The 19,745-nt window shown below is 39.2% G+C and overlaps 1 protein-coding gene across 1 annotated transcript; it reads left to right on the forward strand.

The window, feature by feature from the left end:
• The first annotated feature begins 7,067 nt into the window (after positions 1 to 7,067).
• figla (folliculogenesis specific bHLH transcription factor) lies at positions 7,068 to 16,499 on the forward strand. The gene is made up of 6 exons (XM_085426895.1): positions 7,068 to 7,348; positions 9,404 to 9,550; positions 9,664 to 9,753; positions 12,297 to 12,449; positions 13,540 to 13,604; positions 16,095 to 16,499. Exons 1-5 carry the CDS (start codon positions 7,163 to 7,165, stop codon positions 13,555 to 13,557), a joined length of 594 nt encoding a protein of 197 aa, XP_085283021.1. The 5' UTR covers positions 7,068 to 7,162; the 3' UTR covers positions 13,558 to 13,604; positions 16,095 to 16,499.
• Positions 16,500 to 19,745: the final 3,246 nt, after the last annotated feature.

The following is a 19,745-nucleotide window of genomic DNA, read 5'->3' on the forward strand; positions in this document are numbered from 1 at the left end:
AATTCACAGGCAGCAAGAGTGATCAGAAAGTTGTTAAAAGCATTGAATGGAAATGGAGGCAGAGGAATAAGAGCCTGTAAGAAGAGCTGTAGGTGGAGGCAGAGGAGAACAGACATTTCAGATGGCGTGTGAGAAACCACAATTTTTTCTAAGTTTGCTGATTTTTTTTTATCCTTATTTTATGTTTTGTTGCACTGGAAAAATCCGAAAGGGGGGAATCTGCTTAATAAATCACAGTATATGTCAGATATGTCTGATGGACTGCTGTAGAGAGGACACAAAAATAGGACTCTTTGGTGAGTTTAGTCAATGAAAGGCATTTAGTCAAAAGTGTTAGAATAAACCAAGGCCAAAATGAAAAAAGAAAAAAAAACATAAAATAAAATCCCATAAAAGAGAAGGAGATATGCCGGGGACAAACAAACAATCTGACAAATGGATGAAGCACTGCAGGCTTTCTTCCTTTCTCTTGTTTGTGCCTCTTTTCGCAACCCAAAGCAGGGAGAGGACTCTTTAAACAACTTGTGCTTTTTATTCAGTTATTTGAGACCTTCAGACATTCTACCTTTTGCTTTTGTCTGTGTGATTAAATAAAAGTATATTTCATTTTCATGGCCTGAGGCAAAAGAGCTTTGACTTTTCATGGACATGTATTTGTTTCTTAGTTAGTTTATTGTTTATATTTGACTTTCATGTACATTTATATCTAGAGGTCTTTATTTCAGTTCAAGCTGACATTAGTATTCTGGGTTCGGTTTACTTTGTGTAGTCGCCTATGTTATTTTCCAAACCTTTAGCCTCACATCTCTGTATGTCAGGTTTGTGAGTGTTAGTGTTTAGTTAGTTATTTCCTGTTTTATTTTGATAGCAGAGTTTGCCTGCTGCACAAAAAACCCTCTCAGTGATTGCTTTGGTTGTGAGGTGATTGCCACAGTTACCTGTAGTTTTTTATGTTTGTGTGAAAGTACTTGATTGTAGACAAACATGATCGATCCAAACATCGACAGTATCCATACAAACATTAGTACTGGTGTCAGATCGATACTAGCACAATAAGATTCATGCTTTGTCTCCATCCTCTAAGTTCAGTGTGTAGCTCACTGAATTGTATTATTGTATTATTTTTATGCAAGTGAAAAATGTACATAAAATATAAAAATTTACAAATATACATCAAACATGCACCATAAAAATGTCTGAACCTTAAAATGTGTTTTGAATTTGGAAATTGATGATGATTCATTTCGTGAATCATGGCACTCTGCCCCACCCTACATAAGCTGCCTTTATAGGTTAAAAGTATCAGTATCAGGATTAGTAGATCAGTATGAGCAAACATGCTTGAAAAGCTGATTTTGTTTTAACAGTTTTCAGAGAACAGGGTGGAAGGTTGTGAGAAGTGTCTCTTGCCAACCTTGAGAAGGAAGTGTGGTGAAACTTGAACTGTTGCTGGAGCACTTACAGTGAGTGGCTTTAATTTTGAAATATCCTCAGTCACATCTAAAACAGTATAGCTGCTTAAATATTGTTGGAGCTCATTTTATCATTGATAACAAGATTTTTTTTTGTCATCCACCACATCCTGGTGTAATTCTCATGACTCTGACACTCTGTCCAATATCATGTCCTATCCGAGTACTGATCTGCAGCACATTTATAAAACTCAAGCTCTGATTGGTAAGTGCATTTGTTCACTTGGCAAAATAGCATGGCTATGTAGAACCCAGTGTTTATAGCTAATAATGATGTCATATAATAAATGAATACAAAGCAGAGGACATGTATTGATGCACATTGGTTTACACTCAGGAGCTGTGTGTAGTTGTTGTGTTTACTGGCATTTTAAAGCCTCCACAGTGTTTGTGTTTTTAACTTCTATTTTAAGCATAATCAGTTTACATATAGTGAAGTGTGCGATGTAGATAAAATTGCAGTTGCTTTCCAGCAGCCATGCACTTGACGCAAGTAGAAGTCCAGTCCAGTATGGGAGTAGATGGGGTATCAAAAACTGACTCCCTGCAGTGCTGATATAATGCAAATCAGCTTTGCAAGAGTTCAATATTGAGTAAAAATGTTTACATCTGCTCTAATGTTAACATAATGGCAAATCCACTTAGTGTTTATAAATGCACACTGATAGAGCTGACTTTGGCTTATTATTATAATGATCTAAATGGTAATGTGTGAGTGCATTGTGTAATCATTTAATAATAATTTATTCTCAGTTTAATTTAAATTGAGAGCCCGAACCATGGAGTCTAAACAGCATAACTTTCCGTGTTAATAATAACAAGAGGCAGAAGACATGAAACCATCCAAATCAAGAGTTTGGTTCCATTCATGCACACTGCAGCTTTCCACAGTGGTGCAAAAACAAAGTTACTGAGTGGCGTCTGCCCCAAACCTGTACAGACGCTCTGTTCACCCAGTCCAGTTTGTTGTTCTGGTAGGATCAAAGATAATGGGGTTTTATACTAATAACCTCTTATGTCTCCTCTCTTTATCCCTTGTTGTTGTGTTTGTTTCATTGGCTAATTATTCGACTGTTCTAACATTTGTTTTGTACGTTAGTGCAGCTACAGCACTCAGATGTTCCCTTTGGGGTTCAACTTCTCCTAATCATGTCTTAATCTTCACTTAATCAAATGTTTCTGTGTGGTTATGGACCAATATGAGCAATTCAACACTGACTGTCATTATAATGAGTTTGAAGAGGATTTGTTTTCTCGGATAACAATGACTGTTCTGGAAACACACACGCACGCACGCACGCACGCACGCACGCACACACACACACACACACACAGTTAAATCCTTGCTTTCGGTTTACTTTGTATATTTAATTGTTGCTGCTGTGATTTATTGATCATCCTAAAAGTGCAATTTCTCAAAGGGTAGCTGTCAGTTTTTCTCTGACTGGCAAAACACTGAAAAGCACAGGAAATATAACTGAAAAAACACCATTCCTCCATTTTCATACAGCTTACTCAGATTCTTTTCATGCAGACTTGCAGAGACCTTCCTTCCCCCTAATGTTTGAAGTTTTTATTTTTAAGATTTGCATTTGATTTAATCTGTTTCTTAGCTCTCCTTCATACTGCAATTTGCCATCTACAGGATTACACCCAGGAAGTGCTAATTCACTCCAGGATCTTCTAGACCTGCTTTTATGGTCAGGTGAGGTGGAGTATTATAAAAATAATAATGACTTAAATTTGTATAAGGCCTTTCAAGAAACCCAAGAACACTTTACACATGAATAGCAACGGAAAGGCTGTACGTTAAGGGTTTTGTTGAAGACAGGTTGATTCTCTTGATACAATTAGACATGGTTGTTTACTGTTAAACACTCTAACCATTAAGGAAACTATCCATCCATCCATCCATCTTCTTCCGATTATCCGGGGCTGGGACTTGGGGGGCAGCAGCCCAAGCAGAGAAGCCCAGTTCTCCCTCTCCCCAGTCACCTCCTCCAGCTTGTCCGGGGGAACATCAAGGAGTTCCCAGGCCAGCCGAGAGATGTAATCTCTCCAGCGTGTCCTGGGTCTGCCCTGGGGCCTCCTCCCAGTGGGACACTGGGTCCTTTCGATGTGAAGGAGCAGCGGCTCTAATCTGACCCCCTCCCAAATAGCCAAACTTCTCACCCTATCTCTAAGGGAGAGGCCAGCCACCCTTCAGAGGAAGCTAATTTCCGCCGCTTATATCCACAATCTCGTTCTTTCCGTCACTACCCACAGCTCGTGACCATAGGTGAGGGTAGAGACGTAGATCAACCGGTAAATTGAGAGCTTGAGACAGAATATATACAATTATACTTATGAAAATAGAGTTAACAGTCCAAAATCTATGCCCTACGTTAAATTTTACAAAGCCATTTAGTGGACCAGATTGGAGCCTTTCCTAGGCCAATTATGGCCCCCAGGCCTTATATTTGACACCTTTGCTGTAAACTTATTAAATATAAACAAAGAGGGGTGCTCTTTTCATATGGGATGTTATGCCTTGGTGGCCCATGAAGTAAAAGGCGGTTACTTCCTTTGTTTTAGACTCTCTTAGCAGTACAAGTCATGTGCTCACTCCTGCTGAATCAGCAATCCCTGATGCAGTTTTATTGGATATCTCACATCACTCTGCAAGAAAATAGGACTAGATACATTAAGTACAGTTTATACTCACGATCTGCCTATTTTCTCTTCTGATGGGAGATTAAAGGACATAGATATGTGCTTCTCTGAGTGAATGAAGACCAAAAAAGACTGCAGCAAATCAGGATTCATGCTTACACTTACCTGCTTTCACAGAGAAATTTGATGAAAAACATAGTTATGGATTGAACATGTGATGAATGACTTGTGGGGCGAGTGTCCCTTCCCCTGTTGAAATGGGCTGTTGGACTGGAGGACTCTGGTCTTTTCTTATAGTGAAAATAGCTTATTGTAATTATGCACTGTCGAGTGCAGCAGTTAAATACACTGAAGTATGGCAGGCCTCACAGCCTTTTGTTGAAAAGCTTAAACCAGCCCAGAGTCACAGGCCTTCCTATTTAACAAGCTAATTTCTGAGTGTTTCCAAGTCTAACATTAGCATAAAGACAAGCACATAATTGTTTGCCTTAAAAAGAAATCTAAAGCTTGAATATAATCAAGCTTTAGATTCCTCTAAAGGGACTTTTATCAAACCTGTTATTTACTCAGGCTGTATTTTCCTTAGAGTTTTCATATCTTAAAAAGGTTAACCGTTAATTGCAGTGCTTGGTTGTAATGACAAAGTTATCAACTGAAAGAAAAAATATGAATTCCCAGAAAGCTGATTGTGTTCACCCGAACGTTGCATTTTCAGTTATCTTAGAAAATAATAATGAATTCATTTTAAAAATAACCATTTTCATTCTACATTCTAGGGAATTGCGTACATTTACAATCTTTTCCCATAATGGCATGGAGACCATGGTGGTTGATGAGAAGCCTACAGGAAGTTAACGTTTTTAAATTGTACAAATGTTGTATTCATTTAGAGATAAATAGCTTTCTATTATATTGTATATTATGTTATACTTGTCACGGTCTGCGGAGACAGGCCGTGTGGTGGTGTGTGTGATGGACCCAGGTGCGTACACAAGTGAGTAGACGGGAGTGAACTTAACAGAAAGCGAGCCTTTATTATGGCTGAAGACAAAGTGTACAAACACAACAGGGATAGCGTGACTAAACTAGACTATAACTAAACTGGGAAAACTAGTACTGTGACAAACTAAGAAGACTCAGAGACTATGGTGATAACTGCAAAGACCGACCGTGGGAACACAGACGACGCGACACAGACTGTATGAAACACAGAGACTAAACACACATGAGGGATGATCAGGGGAAGTGGCCACACATGGGATCACAGCTGACACACATGAACCTAAAGACAGGACAGGAGAAGTGAAACTAAATACACTGACATTGAATACAGACTTTCAAAGTAAAACAGGAAACATGGAGATTAGACATGACATGAACTAAACATAACCACGCAGACATGACTCATGACAGGTAGATGCACGAACCAGGGAGACTGAGTACAGGGGAAGATGACAGAAATGACAACATGAACTTGGCAACATAAGACACACAGACATGAAGGGCAAGGGAGACTTAACACAAGGGTAATATAATTACAAACGAGCTAGAATAACTTAATGAACCTAAACAAACAATAAACATCAAAATAGACTAAACACAAAACACTGGGTCGCACGACCCAGGACCATGACAATACTGTGTGATAGACATGTAACCTATCCAGTGTACATCACTGGCAGCTGGGATAGCCAGCACCATCCTGAATATCTCACAGGACTGTTTTCATGGTGTGAAACAGGGATCTCAGTATGATTTTCTGTCATTTATTAAAGATTTGCCAAAAAAAAGAGTTTAAAGAGCTGAGAAGAATTCTGTGGCTATACTTGTGAAAGTTCCTCTTTATGTGAAGAAAGTAGAAGCTTTGAGAAAAGCTTAACTGGGATTTGACTGTTGGAGGTGAAAGAGCATCCGAAACTTTTGATTTACATGAACAATGGGAACCGGCAGAAAAATCTTCCCAGAAAAGCAGCTGTGGAGGTGGAGGAGTTAAAGCAGACAGGAGACATCTGACATTAAGCTGAGGGTTTGCTTGAGGCAGTGTAAAGTTGTCTGACTTGCCCTAAAGACAATAAAGATGCCGAGGTGTGAACATGAAAGCAATTTGTAAAATCTGAAAAGATATGTTTTGATGTGACACATTGTCAGAATGGAGCTTTAATTGAATATGTTTTTATTTTAAACGTCTCCCTGGTGTGAGAAAAGCAGGCCTCTATTAATTCTCCAGACTACTGTTTAAAAAGTCATTGTGTGGATTTCAGCAGTGAAATGTTTTTATATTTGAGGGAGGTTTCCAGATTATGCTAAAGAGATAACAACAGATCGCTTGTTGACATATTAACAAGCAACCTGTTGTGTGAATAATGCCGTCAGTAATGGGTCATGGTAGTGATCAGACACCAAAATAAAGCTATGGAAGTGTGAAGGAGGCACTTATTTCTCAGACAGGGATGTTCTCTCTGGCTTAAAATGACTTGATCATCATGGATATGTTTGGCAAATATCTTTTTTTTTTCTGTGTGATGTTTTGCTTATGTTGGAAAAAGGACTGAAGTCAACTGGATTTATGAAAAACTACATATGAAGAAATTACCAAGTTTGCAAGTATCTTTATGACTCTGTGTTATTGTACCTAAAGTATATTCAACCAGCCTATGAATATCTTGATAGCACTATTATGTTAAATTCATTGTAATTTCTGCTGCCCACTTGGTCACTCTTAAATAATAAACTTTTAATGTCAGTGAGACTTTCCCCTGGTAAATAAAGGATATATAAAAGTCCATTTACCCCAAACTGATAGCGGCTTCTATGTAACAGGAATGTTCTTTCCTGCTCAAAATTTCTTTTTTTTTCAGTGTGGAAAATACCGGAAGTCCTTTTTGGCACAACACCTGACTCTAATTAAAACCCTCCTGACGCAGGTGTGATCCTCCGCCACGCCAGAGGCCTCTCGCTGTTCTCTTTTACATGGCGCCACGATAAAGAATTAAATCGACCAGGTGGTAGCTTATTTTTATCAAACGGTACTCGTTAAAATGAAGGTACCGGAGGAGGAATCCATGAGTGACATTTTGAAGCGGCTGACGGGCGAGTCCGCGCTCCCTGTCTACTGCAACATCGAGAAGTTCAAACGAGGACGGGACAATTTATACTTCGTGGCCGAGGACTTCAGCCAAACTGTGAAAAAACGAGAGTTGGTCAACGCCAAGGAACGAATGAGAGTGAGTGTTTTAAAAAGTAACCCATAACCACAAATGAAGGACTGGTAGCAAACCCTTAGAAAGAGGGTCCTGGAGCCATTTTTCATCCACTGTGTTTTTTAATTTCAAGCCATTTTCACTGTGTTGAATAGAATATAGCCAAATTTGCCAAACATTTTTAAAAAAAAAAAAAAAATTTTAGAATTGCGGTCTGAGTTCATTAAATTAGCTTAAAATAAGCTACAAATATGCATCCACCTTTGGTCCTAGAGCCAAAAAACGGCCCATTGAAAACCATTATAAACGCTATTTTTCATTTCATTTTTCATAACTAAATGTAGTGCCATCGTCAAAGTGAGGGGGGCACTTTAGAGTCCGGGCCTTAAAATTTAATTTTTTTAGTTGTCCACCAGGTGGCGCCCTTCATATTTCAGCATTGAACGAACTCAAGCCAAAGATTCAGATTTTGAGCATGTCTTTCTGCTTTAAAAAGGGGGGGAGTGGTGTTGTGTCACTATCAATGACCTTTATATTTAAAAAAAAAAAAAAGTTATGTCAAAAAAATAAAATAAATAAATAAAATAATAAAAAAAGACACTTTTTTTTTCAAAAGTATTTTGATGGCCAGACAGGCACACTCCAATGCAAACAAATTGAATATAAAAGCAAGAACTAAAAGCAAATTGGATTTTATTTTCCCCTTAAAAATCATTTTTTTAAATACAGCTGCGGTTGAATGACCTGGAAGTAGTCATTGATGGAAAGCTAAGATACCGCATTTCTAAATAGACGCGCATTGAGCAGAAAACGGAGATGCTTTCAGCTCACACTGTTAATGGATCACGTAGCGACACCAATTATCTGCAAATTGTGAGCGAAGAGGAGATCGATTGGAACAGCCATTGGAGGATTTCGACAAACTGGCGGACAATGACTAGGCTCCGGACGCTCCAGCGTACAGGTCTGACTCGCCGTGTGCCAAAGTGCGCACAGAAACACTTTCGCTGTCCTGAGTACGAAAAGTGCTGACGTTGTCGTTTGAAAAAGTATTGTTACATTACCATTGAGTTTGGGAGTTACAACAAAAAATGATATTTTTAAGTGTGTGTGTGTGTGTGTGTGTGTGTGTGTGTGTGTGTGTGTGTGAGAAAACTTTATATGAATATTTCAGGGAGAAGTAGTTTTAAAAGTAATTTAAAGTGGGAAAAAATATAATATTATAGCACTTTTTATGGTGTGGTCGATTTTTGGCTCTAGGACCAAATAAGGATGTTTTTAAGGACCTTCCAAGGGTTAACGGCTCACTCAAGGAGGGAAGCTGTTAGCAACCTCACAGCTAACGATGCTAGCTGGAAAAATAGATGTTATTGTTCATTTTGGGAATAATTTGCTGCTAATTTCTCAAAATAGACTGACGACTTTATTGTCCAAGCAGAATTGCAAGTTTAATGTAAACATTTCGACTCTCAATAAAGTAATCCCCCCCCCCCCCCCCCCCTCCTTAATCTGTGCCACTCCGCCCTACAAGGAGTCCTCGGCTAATGTTTTACACAGAGCTGCACTTCACCATTAAGGCACATTGTTTGGCGCTGAAGTTCGCTCGAAGGCCTGCATCTTGGGTTTTTTAGCAGCTGTGTATTAAGTGCTAAGCATGACCGCTTTATGAATGCATCCTGGCATTAAATGGTCTGAAATGGACTAATTTTCTTGGAAATGCAGTTCTCCTTCGTTGTTATATTAGAGATGTTGTTTTTGGATATTTGAACAATATTATTAGAATAAATAATGATGATGATAATAATAGCGCTGATATTTGCATAAGTAGTCCTGCTGGGGTGCTGAAAGTTGCCTTTGTGTTTAATTAAAAACTACCTTTTTGTATTTCAAAATTGACAAGTCTGTATACAACTCAGTGCTGCTTACAATCAAATAAGTATGAATACTTTAGTTTAAACCGGGATTTGCTCCCACAGGGCTTAAATTTCTACAAGAGTATCAAATTGTGACAATCGCTCCTGCTTCAAATCCTACAGTTTTCAGTGTTTGCTAAAGCACTTCAGCCTCTCTTCGTTGCAGATCAGGAACTTGAATACCATGTTCTCTCGCTTGAAAAGGATGGTGCCACTGATGCGACCAGACCGAAAGCCCAGCAAAGTGGACACACTCAAAGCTGCCACAGAATACATTCGACTGCTGCTTGCAGTTTTGCAGGAAACTGAAAGTGTAAGTACTGCGCTCGGCAGGACTCTCTGAAATGACAAGTGTATTGTTTTCCAAGAGCAACACTACCACTTATTGTGAAATGTTGATCTGTGTTTTGTTTTCGTTTATTTTAGGATGATGGCAGTGGGACTGATTTCTTAAAGAATGCAATCGCCTACAGTCAGACTGAAGGCCTTGGTAGTGACTTTTGGCGAGTGGATGATGTAAGTGGTGTCTGTTTCTTCAGTAAAGGGACGCTGTTGTATCAACCTACTAATGGTGCTAATCCACATTCAGAATGTGCATACATCATTAAATGGAGCGTCACATACATACTAGTGCTTTGGCCTAAGTTCCTGCAGTTTAGTTTTGCATTTCCATGTCTGTTGGGTTGATTTCAGGTTAGTGCGTTAGCCATTAACGCCTATCCCCATTCTTTGCATTGAGAAACTCTTTGCTGAAAGTAAGCCTAACAGCTTCCAGATCATTTATTCTGGCCATATGGCAAGAAGGTCATCACTGCTTCAAGCACTGTCTATATGATCTGGTCAGAGAGCAAGGACAGCAAGCAGTGCTCTGCCCTTGAAGAAGAGACATCTGCCCAAGATGAAGAAACTTCCTCTCCAGAAGATGAGGGGACAATCTCCAAAGAGGCTGACTGCATCACCACTGAAGATGAGTACTAGCCAGTGTGTGAATCCTCTTCTTTGGGGGAGGATTGGGGTTTGGGGGCATGGAGGTGGAGGCCGAGCAGCTGATGGAAAAGAACATAGGAGCATTTTCTGAGACCGAGGAGCCGGTGACTGAGTGGATCCCTCATGAAAGGAAAACCATGTGGGTCCCACTACTGAAGAGAGACTGCTCTACAATCCAGTACCCACTGGTATCAAACCAGATGTCACCCTGTATGCAGTTCCCTGCACTAGCAGCCTGAGATCTACTTTTGACTTTTTTTATAACAAAGGAGATCTTTTAGCTGCTGTGCACCCTTACAAACCTGCACGGGAGGCAAAGGTGTGAGGATTGGAGGATTATAGATGAAGTGGAGATGTGAGCCTGAACCAGAATGAAGCAATACGTAGCATGTTGGATGACAACACTGGAAGTTCTCAGGAAGTAAAAAAGGGAAAGGGGTTCAGACATTCAATAATTTCCCCCAGGGATCAATAAAGTATTCTGATTCAGACTCCAACTGACGGAGGAGCTCTGAGGACAACGTCTTTCCTTCGGGCACCTTGGCACTGAGGAACTCCTCAGATGAAAACTGGCACAGGGGAAACAACCCAGAGCTTCCTCCCCAGCTCCTCCAGATGCAACAGAGGAAGATTTTGTTGTCTGTCTTTGGCTTCACCAAAACTACCACATGCCAAAGCAACGGAGGAATGTGCTTCTTTTGACAGCAACACACAAGGAACCAGCAGTCAGTGATGGGGAATAGAGGATGCCTAGAAACAAGAAGCAATCCTGGACTACAATAGACACAAATACAGCTTAGATAACTTGGAGAGGATGTTGGCACCTCAAGTTGTTGAAGGAAAACTAGCTGCTGGCTCTTTTCTCCAATCTCCTGGATGTCTTGGGATATGATGCCTTTGTCCTGCCGGAAACAACTTCACTGAAGTGGGGGAGTGCTCTACAAATGAAGAGCGATCCTGGGAGAGCTGGGGCACATGCTGGTGACCTCAACAGCTGCAAGACACCCTTGTCCCTGATTCTCAGCCACTTCTGCCATTGATCCCAAGATACAGTAGTCTGAACAGGTGTGACCCACACCCCACCAATGAAATGAGAAGAAGGTGCAAAAGGCGCACCTCCAGGATTGGAACAGCAGCCCCTTGCACCAGGTGTACAGGGTGGGCCATTTATATGGATACACTGTAATAAAATGGGAATGGTTGGTGATATTAAAGTCCTGTTTGTGGCACATTAGTATTTGTGAAGGGGGGGGCAAACTCCTCAAGACGGGTGGTGGCCATTTAGAAGTTGGCCGTTGAAACCAAGCACACCATTGTTTTTCTTGTGACATTACCAATAAGTTTGTGTCACATGGCCCTCTTCCTATGGGGGGGGGGGGGAGTTGTATCCAAGATGGCTGACTTCTAAATGGCCACCAATTTTATAGCCTTTTGTAGACTTAAACAAGGGGTGCCCGTTTTTGGCCACGAGCAAGCTGAGAGGGAGTTTTTATGTTTTTGCTTTGAGGTTGTCTTCCAGCTAGTGCAGTGGACAAACTGGTGTTTAAAGGGTTAAAAATGTAAAAAGTAATAACTATCTTATATTTATGAAAAGAACTGAAGTTAGTTAAAAGCTTTATGCAGAAAGAAGGGTTTAAAAAAACCCCATGAAAATAATAAAAATTACAGACCTTATCTGTTGGCTGGAAGGTTAGTGATTTTGAACAAACCCGGAGGGTTAATACATTTTTTTTTTTTCATAAAGCCACAAGCAGCAATAAACCATTCATTCCTGAGCAAAACATAAAACTACATCAGCTCACTGTCAAAAGTATATAGATATTTATTACAAAATATTAGCATATTAAATGAAATTATATCTGTTAGTGGAGACTTTTCCAGTGTGTTAGGGTGAGCTATCGTATCCAACATGAAGTGCAGCTTTTCCAGGAAAGTGCTAAATGAACAGTCACACTTTTTACCATCTCATTTGATTGTTGTTCTGGTTTAGTTGGTCTTGCTTTACTACAGTTGACCAGTCACTGTTCCCAGAAATGAATGTTTTATCTAACTGTGCTCTTTCTCCCTGCCAGTTGCTGAGCATGTCAGAGGAACAAATTGATGATGGATTCATTTTACCCCCTGAACCGGTGACAGACGATGGAGAGATGACCAGACTGATGTTGCAGCACTGTGTGATGCCAACATACCAGTTCATCATCCAAGTAGCTCCTGATCAGCCTGCGGTAACTCATCAATGTACTTCATGTTTTCAGGGGTCGGTGTTCAGCCTGTCAGTCAAAAAGAGAGGGAACCTCAGTCTGGATTACTCATCTGATTTGAGGCTTACTACTTATGTTTTTTTGTTTTTGTTTGTTTGTTTTTAAGTGCAACAGTGCACACATCTGCAGGTCTATAGCTAAGATTAGAATTTTCAGTTGAGTCCCACGAGGCAAAACCAAGAACTCTGCTCATGCTAAAATGCAGCAGTGTGCTTGTTGACATGGTGACTCTGGTCACTTTTGACCCCATAGCCTGTACTCCGTCCTCCCTTGGGACACACAGTAGTGGGGTTAAAATAAAGACTAGTAGATAAGTGACATGAAATCGTGTGTGTGTGTGTGTGTGTGAGAGACCTAATTTAAAAAAAAAAAAAAAAAAAAAAAAATCTAAAAACGGCACATCTCTAAAATTGGCCAAATAAAAGCTCAACACATTACACTGGCATAATTTAACAACTAAGTCAGAATGCACAAGTGGTGTGTGTGTGGGGGGGGGGGAAACCAAGTACACAAAGTAAATCAGGGGTTTATTGTAATTTTTTTTCATTAATCAAGTTGCATACAGAATTGACCCTGATATATCAGTGACAGCTGGAGTAACCTTTCAGAAGGAAGATGGGCAATGTTTATGCAGTTCTTGGAAGACAAACCCTGCAAACAATAGGCAATCACATGTTTAATTCCACGAATGATCTGGCAGAAACATTCTTCAATTACAGCTGACAATCGGCGCACAGCATTTGATTGTCTTCTGAGTAGTGCCAACATCTGAAAGGTTCAAGCAGTCCTGACAAGTGCCTGAGCATCTGATTGGATAATTTAGGTGAAGAGGTTTAGATAACGCCAGAGCGAGGGTTTTATCCCCGCACTTATGTCATTATGCTGTACACAGAACTATTGTGACAAGCAGACTTCAGTTTTCAGTGTTTGTGCATCAAATTATGAACATGTAATCCTCCTGGACTGTAAGAGTGAAAAATTGACTTTTATCCAGCAGAGGAAATGCTTAACATTGTAAGGACTTGAACATTAACTTTTTTTTGTCTTCCAACAGATGTCTCAACCTTGCTAAGCAGTGTTTACAGCAGCTGATGTGGCCTGATATTGGACACCTGCCAGGTTTGCGTTTTGAACACTAATATTAAATCAGTTTACAGAAATGCAAGTGATGAAATGTTGGTGGGATCAGAATTTAATGATCAAGAATGTAATTGACTGCAGATCAAATCAAGTTAGTAAAGGCCCTGAATGATTAAATATCATTCTTGCTTTACTATTCTAAAAATATATGTGAAGTAGAAAATTACTCAATGTGTACAAATGTTGCCCTCATGTGGTCTGAATGAGCATCTCAGAATGATTAAGGGTGTGAGTACTACTATATTCTAATTGGGCCTGATTTCATAGAATCTTTGTGTGTAATGATGTAATTGCCCTTAATTTCTTTTTTCTTCTCTCAAAGCACTGGATGTGCATCACATAAAGTAGCCTATAGTTGAGTCTTTTTAAAAGTGTTGTTGCACTGCCCTCTGGTGGAGCGTTCCACTGTCTAATCTGTAGTTTCTGTTTCACCTCTGACCAGGGTACTAAAAATACCAGATTAGCTGCCGTTTGCATTGCCGATTTTTAGATTCCTGAATGTGAATTAAGGCTTCCTACAGAAACTTTTATTTAAATGGCTCGTAGTTTTAAGCGGACATTCTAGCCAACGCAACAGCTTCCTTTGAACACTCGTGCTTCTACAAGTGGTGTGACGCAGCGCCACACAGGAGTTATTCTCACATCACTGCTGTGAATAGAACTCCAAAAAGGATGTATTAGAACTGTTTAAGAATAGATGGATAATGTTGAATTAATCACTTTAGTCTACTAGAGAACTTTATTTCGTTGTTAAAACATGAAGATGTAAAGCATGTAGTATGTGCTTGTAGTGTCTTATCCTTCATATAACATAAATGATAAACAACGCTGATTAAACACATACATTTAAAGGGAATTTTAAGATTAAATGAACTAAAACAGTTAAGTGTTTGGGCTTCGTACTCTTTACATGTCCAAAGTTGACTATAACTCGAGTGACCTCGACCTGAAGGTCAGATGTCAACTTGAGAACAAGGTGTAGAGGCTGATGTTCACCACTGGCTGCTGCCAGGATTTTTATACATACTCCTCCATTTTCAGGGGATTAAAAGTAATTGGACTCCTGAAGTTCATAGGAAGGATAATGACATAATTATTTCAATGGTCAAGAGAACCAAATTTTCAAAATCATGAACGCACTCGAACAGGTAGACAGATCATTGTCAATCTACAGTCAAGAGACATGTTTGTGAATGTAAAGTCTCTATGTTCACAAACGATCCTGGTTTCACTCAAGAACAGGAAGCACAGGTTTGACTTTGCTAGGATACAACTGAAAGAGCCTGATCGTTGTACACATGAAACGAAAGTTAACTTGTAACAATTTGAGAGAAACGTGTCAGCATAAAGTCTATAAAACGTGTAGGTAATGTTTTTACATGGCTAATGTGTGGATGCCAGTGAAGCAGTCACTGATGACGTGAATGCTGATAGAAGCAGGGTGAAATGTGAAGCGTACAGACAGGACTCTAGTTTAACTCCCCCCCCGGCTTAACACCACAGCTTTACATGTTCACTCCATACAGACAATATTGATTTGTAAATGATTAACAATCTCGTCAACAAGTTCCTTATTTGGAGCACATTTCTACAAGACAAGTTAACTTTTTTTTTTTTTTTTTTTTTTTTTTTTTGGGACCATAAGGCACATTAAGCGAAACAAAACAGTCAGATAAGTCAAACTTTAGTCAACTCATTCGTCTTGCTTCCTCCACTTCCGTGCCATTGATTCATTAATGTCTCGCAGCTGCTCTATTCCCATGTTCTACTGCGTGACTGAGTTTACACACATTATGGTAATATTATGTTGAAGCATGCTATGCATTATTCTGAGGCTCCTGACTACTGTGGCCGTAATGCTCTGACAATCCACAAAGCGGTGCGGCTTTGTAACTTAGCAAAGTCATACTAAAACATTTTGACAGATTTTTGAGCACAGTGTCCCACATAAAACCGGTTTGCAGTCAGTAAGCACAACCAGAATTCATAAGGCGCACTTTTGAGAACATCTTACCTTGGGCATGGGCGTCTGAGAGGTTCTGCCCTTGACTATCTCTGGTGTAGACCATGATATGGGCATAATGTGCCTGTTGTTGACCAGAGACTTTCTGAGTTGCGGAAACTTTTTTTTTTTTCCCTCTCTCTCCTCTTCGGGGTACTCGAAGGGCTGGTTATGTTAAAAACTGGGGGCTGTGTGAGCTTAATGTGGTGAGGCTTGGTATTCACACTCTGCTCCTAAATGTTGGAAAAAAAAAATGTGGGTGAATTGCTCGTTTACAGTGTTGAAAACAAAAACGTGCACAGAGCCGTGCATGAAATGAAGCCCCAAAGAATTTGTGTTGAATTGGTTATTATTGAATTACTCAAATTGTTGCAGCCTGAATAGGCAAACATGTTTCTAGTGATTGATAAATGGTATGAATACTTTAAGGAAACCAAGTTGTTGAGTGTTGTGATTTTTCTTTTTAGGGTCCTGTTGCTTTGAAGAAAAGGATTGTTTTGAAGAAAGCAGACTTTCATTTGTGGTGTTTTAACCTTTTGGGGGGGTTTTTGTTTTTTTTGTTTTTTTGTTTTTTTTGTTTTTTTTTGTTGAAGTAAATGTTTTGATTCTCATTTTACAGATTGTATCCTTGGCAGCCTTAAAATGTAAAAGGAATTTTGTTTTTGTAATTTCACTTATGAAATTGTTTTCTGTGTAGGCCTATTAGAAGCCTGTTATATACAACACTTGTTGTAAGAGTCATGTAAATGTTAAACTCGTGTTAGTGTTCAAGAAGGTTTTCTTTGGGGGGGAAAGACTTGTGCTGATTAACAGAATGAATTTGTCACACTGCTGTCACTTGTTAATGTTATTAAATACAAGTGGAAATGTGAAAATGCATGAAAAATTAAAGACTGTAGTTCTTTGTTTCCTTTTGTTTTGATTCAGCTTTAAATATATAAAAAACAAAAAAAAAAACCCTTTGTTTGGATATTTATATTTTATAAACTCAGCAGTAGAAAATTTTAAAGCTTCATACACTTCAGTTCACTTATAAGGACAATTAAGGTTCAAAAGACCTGATGAATTCTGACCAGGTCCCTGCAGTTCAAGAGTAAAGAGGCTTTAAAGGTTTGAAAGCCTGTGTGGAAAGGCAACACCCCCCCCCCCCCCCCCCCCCCATGATTGCTGCAAAAGATCTTTAGAAATATTTAGAGAAACTGATACTGTTCTGCTTTTCAGGTCTACATGAAGAACATCACTTGAACCCTCATCTGCAGTCTGCAACGCAACATCAGCAGTTTTGTCGGCACAACCTAGCAACTAATTGGAAACTAGGGATTACCAATTGACTATTTTTGTGTAGCTCAGTGTACAGAAAGTTGGTGTGTGTGTGTCTAGTTTGTATTAGATTTTGTCATTTGATGTAATTGTTGTAGCTGGGAGTTCTTCAGCAGCCATATCATCACACTTTCCTTGGGCGGGTTTGAGTAGGTGTATACATTTCGGGTAAGTCATTAATGTACAAACGGAACAACAGAGAGCCCAAAGTTGAACCTAGAGGTACTCCAACGTTTGATTAATCTATTCCCCCCGTGTGATGTAGATCCTTGAGAAGAGTAAAAAGTCCACACAAATAAGAAGTTAATACAGTCTGTACACCTTAAAACAATCAGATCCATGAGCTCAAGCTACAGTCATCTAGGGTGTTGATACAACTCGTAACCAATCTGAACCTCAGCAGTTTTTTTCTGACTCAAGGCAGCAGCAGGAAACAAGCAGAAGTACCAGCCTCTGCCACCCACCACCTATTATTTACATCTGCTTCCAACCTACAGTAGCCATGTGTTGCCTCCAGCTGCTCATAACACCCACCTGCTCCCTCATGCAGTTTACGGAGCTGGGAAGGAAACCACACACACCTCCCCATTCAGCCTCTCGTCCACTGTTCGATCCCCATCCAACAGTCTCTTACAAAGACCATTAAAACATATAACATCCCTCTGCTGGTCTAATCTCCACCCCCACAGAGCTGCAGGCACGTCACCTACGGCCTCATTTAACCGCAGTCCAGTTGCTACACCACATGAATGTTCTAAGGCCATCGACGGCCTCAACCTACAACCTACAGCTTCCTCCTCCACTTGCAGATTAAAGCAGATCGCAGGAGCTAAAGCTTCCACCTACTGCCTCATCCAGGCAATTTCACCAGCACCATGAACCCAAATAGCTGAAAAGTGATGTCATGTTTAAAACAACTGCCAACCCCACACCTACAACCTCATCCCGCACCTTTAATCTCAGCTGCAGATGCCAACAGAAACCTTGAAGCCAAATCTCCTTCAAACAAAATGGTCATGAGTAGAAATGTTCAACTAAATCCTACATAGTTCTAAAGTACTCTTGATGCGATTATAAATACACAGTGATGTGTAAATTTTAAGGAAATTAGGCTGAATGATGAAAAAAATCACATTTCTGAAAGTAAAATATCTTAAAAGAGCTTGAGCTGTTTTAATCTTTATATGATCCTTAAAATCCTGACTCTTTTTACCCTAAGGATGAAAAATGACACCCTCCCAAAAACTGCTGTAAAAGTATTACTATATAATACTTTTTTCCACTTTAAATGACTCAGTCTTTTAAAGCTACTTCAGCCTGTGAAATACATTGTAAAATGTTTTATTTTAACCCTTTAAAGGTCAGTGTGTTTACAGAGCTCCACTGTTTTATATCGGAAAAGAATACCAGCAGCGGAAAGTCTAAAAAGTACATTTCAAGGAGTGTTTTATTATTTTTATTAGGTCCTAAGATGGGTCAATGCTTGGAGGCAACATTGCTTTTCATGCATTTTTCATTTTTTCTGTCATGTCAGATTTTTTTAAAATGATAGCTTTGCAAAAATTGCTGTAAAATGTTATACAGTAATATTTTTTTCACTTTAAATGACTCAGTCTGAAATATCAATATCAAATATTACATTTAATTACATTTTGGATTTTAACCCTTTAAAGGCCAGTATGTTTGCATAGCGCCACTGTTTTGTTTTGTTTTGTTTTAACAACTTCAGCCTGAAATATAAATATAAACTATTAAGTAGAGTTTTGGGACTTTAACCCTTTAAAGAAGAGGGACTCCAGCTGAGGTGGAGCAGAGGCTGAAAATGGACAGACTGGTCTTGGCATATAAGCTTCCCACATGGTGCTGCCAGCTCTTCTAATTTTTTTCCATGCAAAAGTCACACTGCTCTTACATTTGCTGATGAGAGGGGCTTGTAGCAGCACCCTGCAGATTTTAATTGATTAATTGTTTGACTCATAGTGCACGATAATTTCCAGAGCATCCTGCTGTAAAGTCTTGCCATCTCCAAAACAACTGCTCCTGCATTACTGCGCATATTTCTAACTATAGTTGCAGTGCAGTTGCATAACAGGCGTGATAACAAGGCTGCTGAAAGTTTCAAAGAAAAAAGGTTGCCTACCACAACACTGGAAATCCTACTTGTAAAAAGGTAAACATAAAATAAAGTTAATTGTGAATGTTTACACAATCAGGAGTTCTCCATATTATTGACTGTTACATAAAGCGTTATTAAACCTTATTGGCAATTTATTACTCAGTACCATCCTCATAGGTCCTTCATAAAAGGTGATAAAGTTTACTGATACAATGTAACTGTCACATCTGGGCTGTGACTAAATGCATAATTCCCCTGTAATTAAACTGAATTGTTTTCAATTATTTTATTTGAAACTACAATAATTATATTTAGCTATGAACACTTAAAGTTCACACTAATAATAAAGGGGGAACAAGTCACTCCTTGAAAAAGTGTATTTATAATGTAAGATTGGAAAATATTGTTTACCCATAAAATTATGAAGAAGTTATGCAGTACTCCTGTAAGTACTTACAGAATAATTCCCTGTAAAATACCTAAGTTATACAATACTTTTTAAATTACTCATGCGTGACATAACATTGCTTACACATGACTTAAAATTACCTACAGTATCATTATTTCTTTGTTTCCTGTAAAAACGTGACTTTTTACTCCCTTAGTGTATCTGCCTTTAAGTATTTGCATCTAAATATAATTCCATGTCACATTATTGAAAATTCCACACAGTTACAGGGGA

Source organism: Rhamphochromis longiceps, linkage group LG12 (genome assembly GCF_057381845.1).
Source record: "Rhamphochromis longiceps isolate RC_006_pf linkage group LG12, R_longiceps_female_GT1.1, whole genome shotgun sequence".
Taxonomy (NCBI): domain Eukaryota; kingdom Metazoa; phylum Chordata; class Actinopteri; order Cichliformes; family Cichlidae; genus Rhamphochromis; species Rhamphochromis longiceps.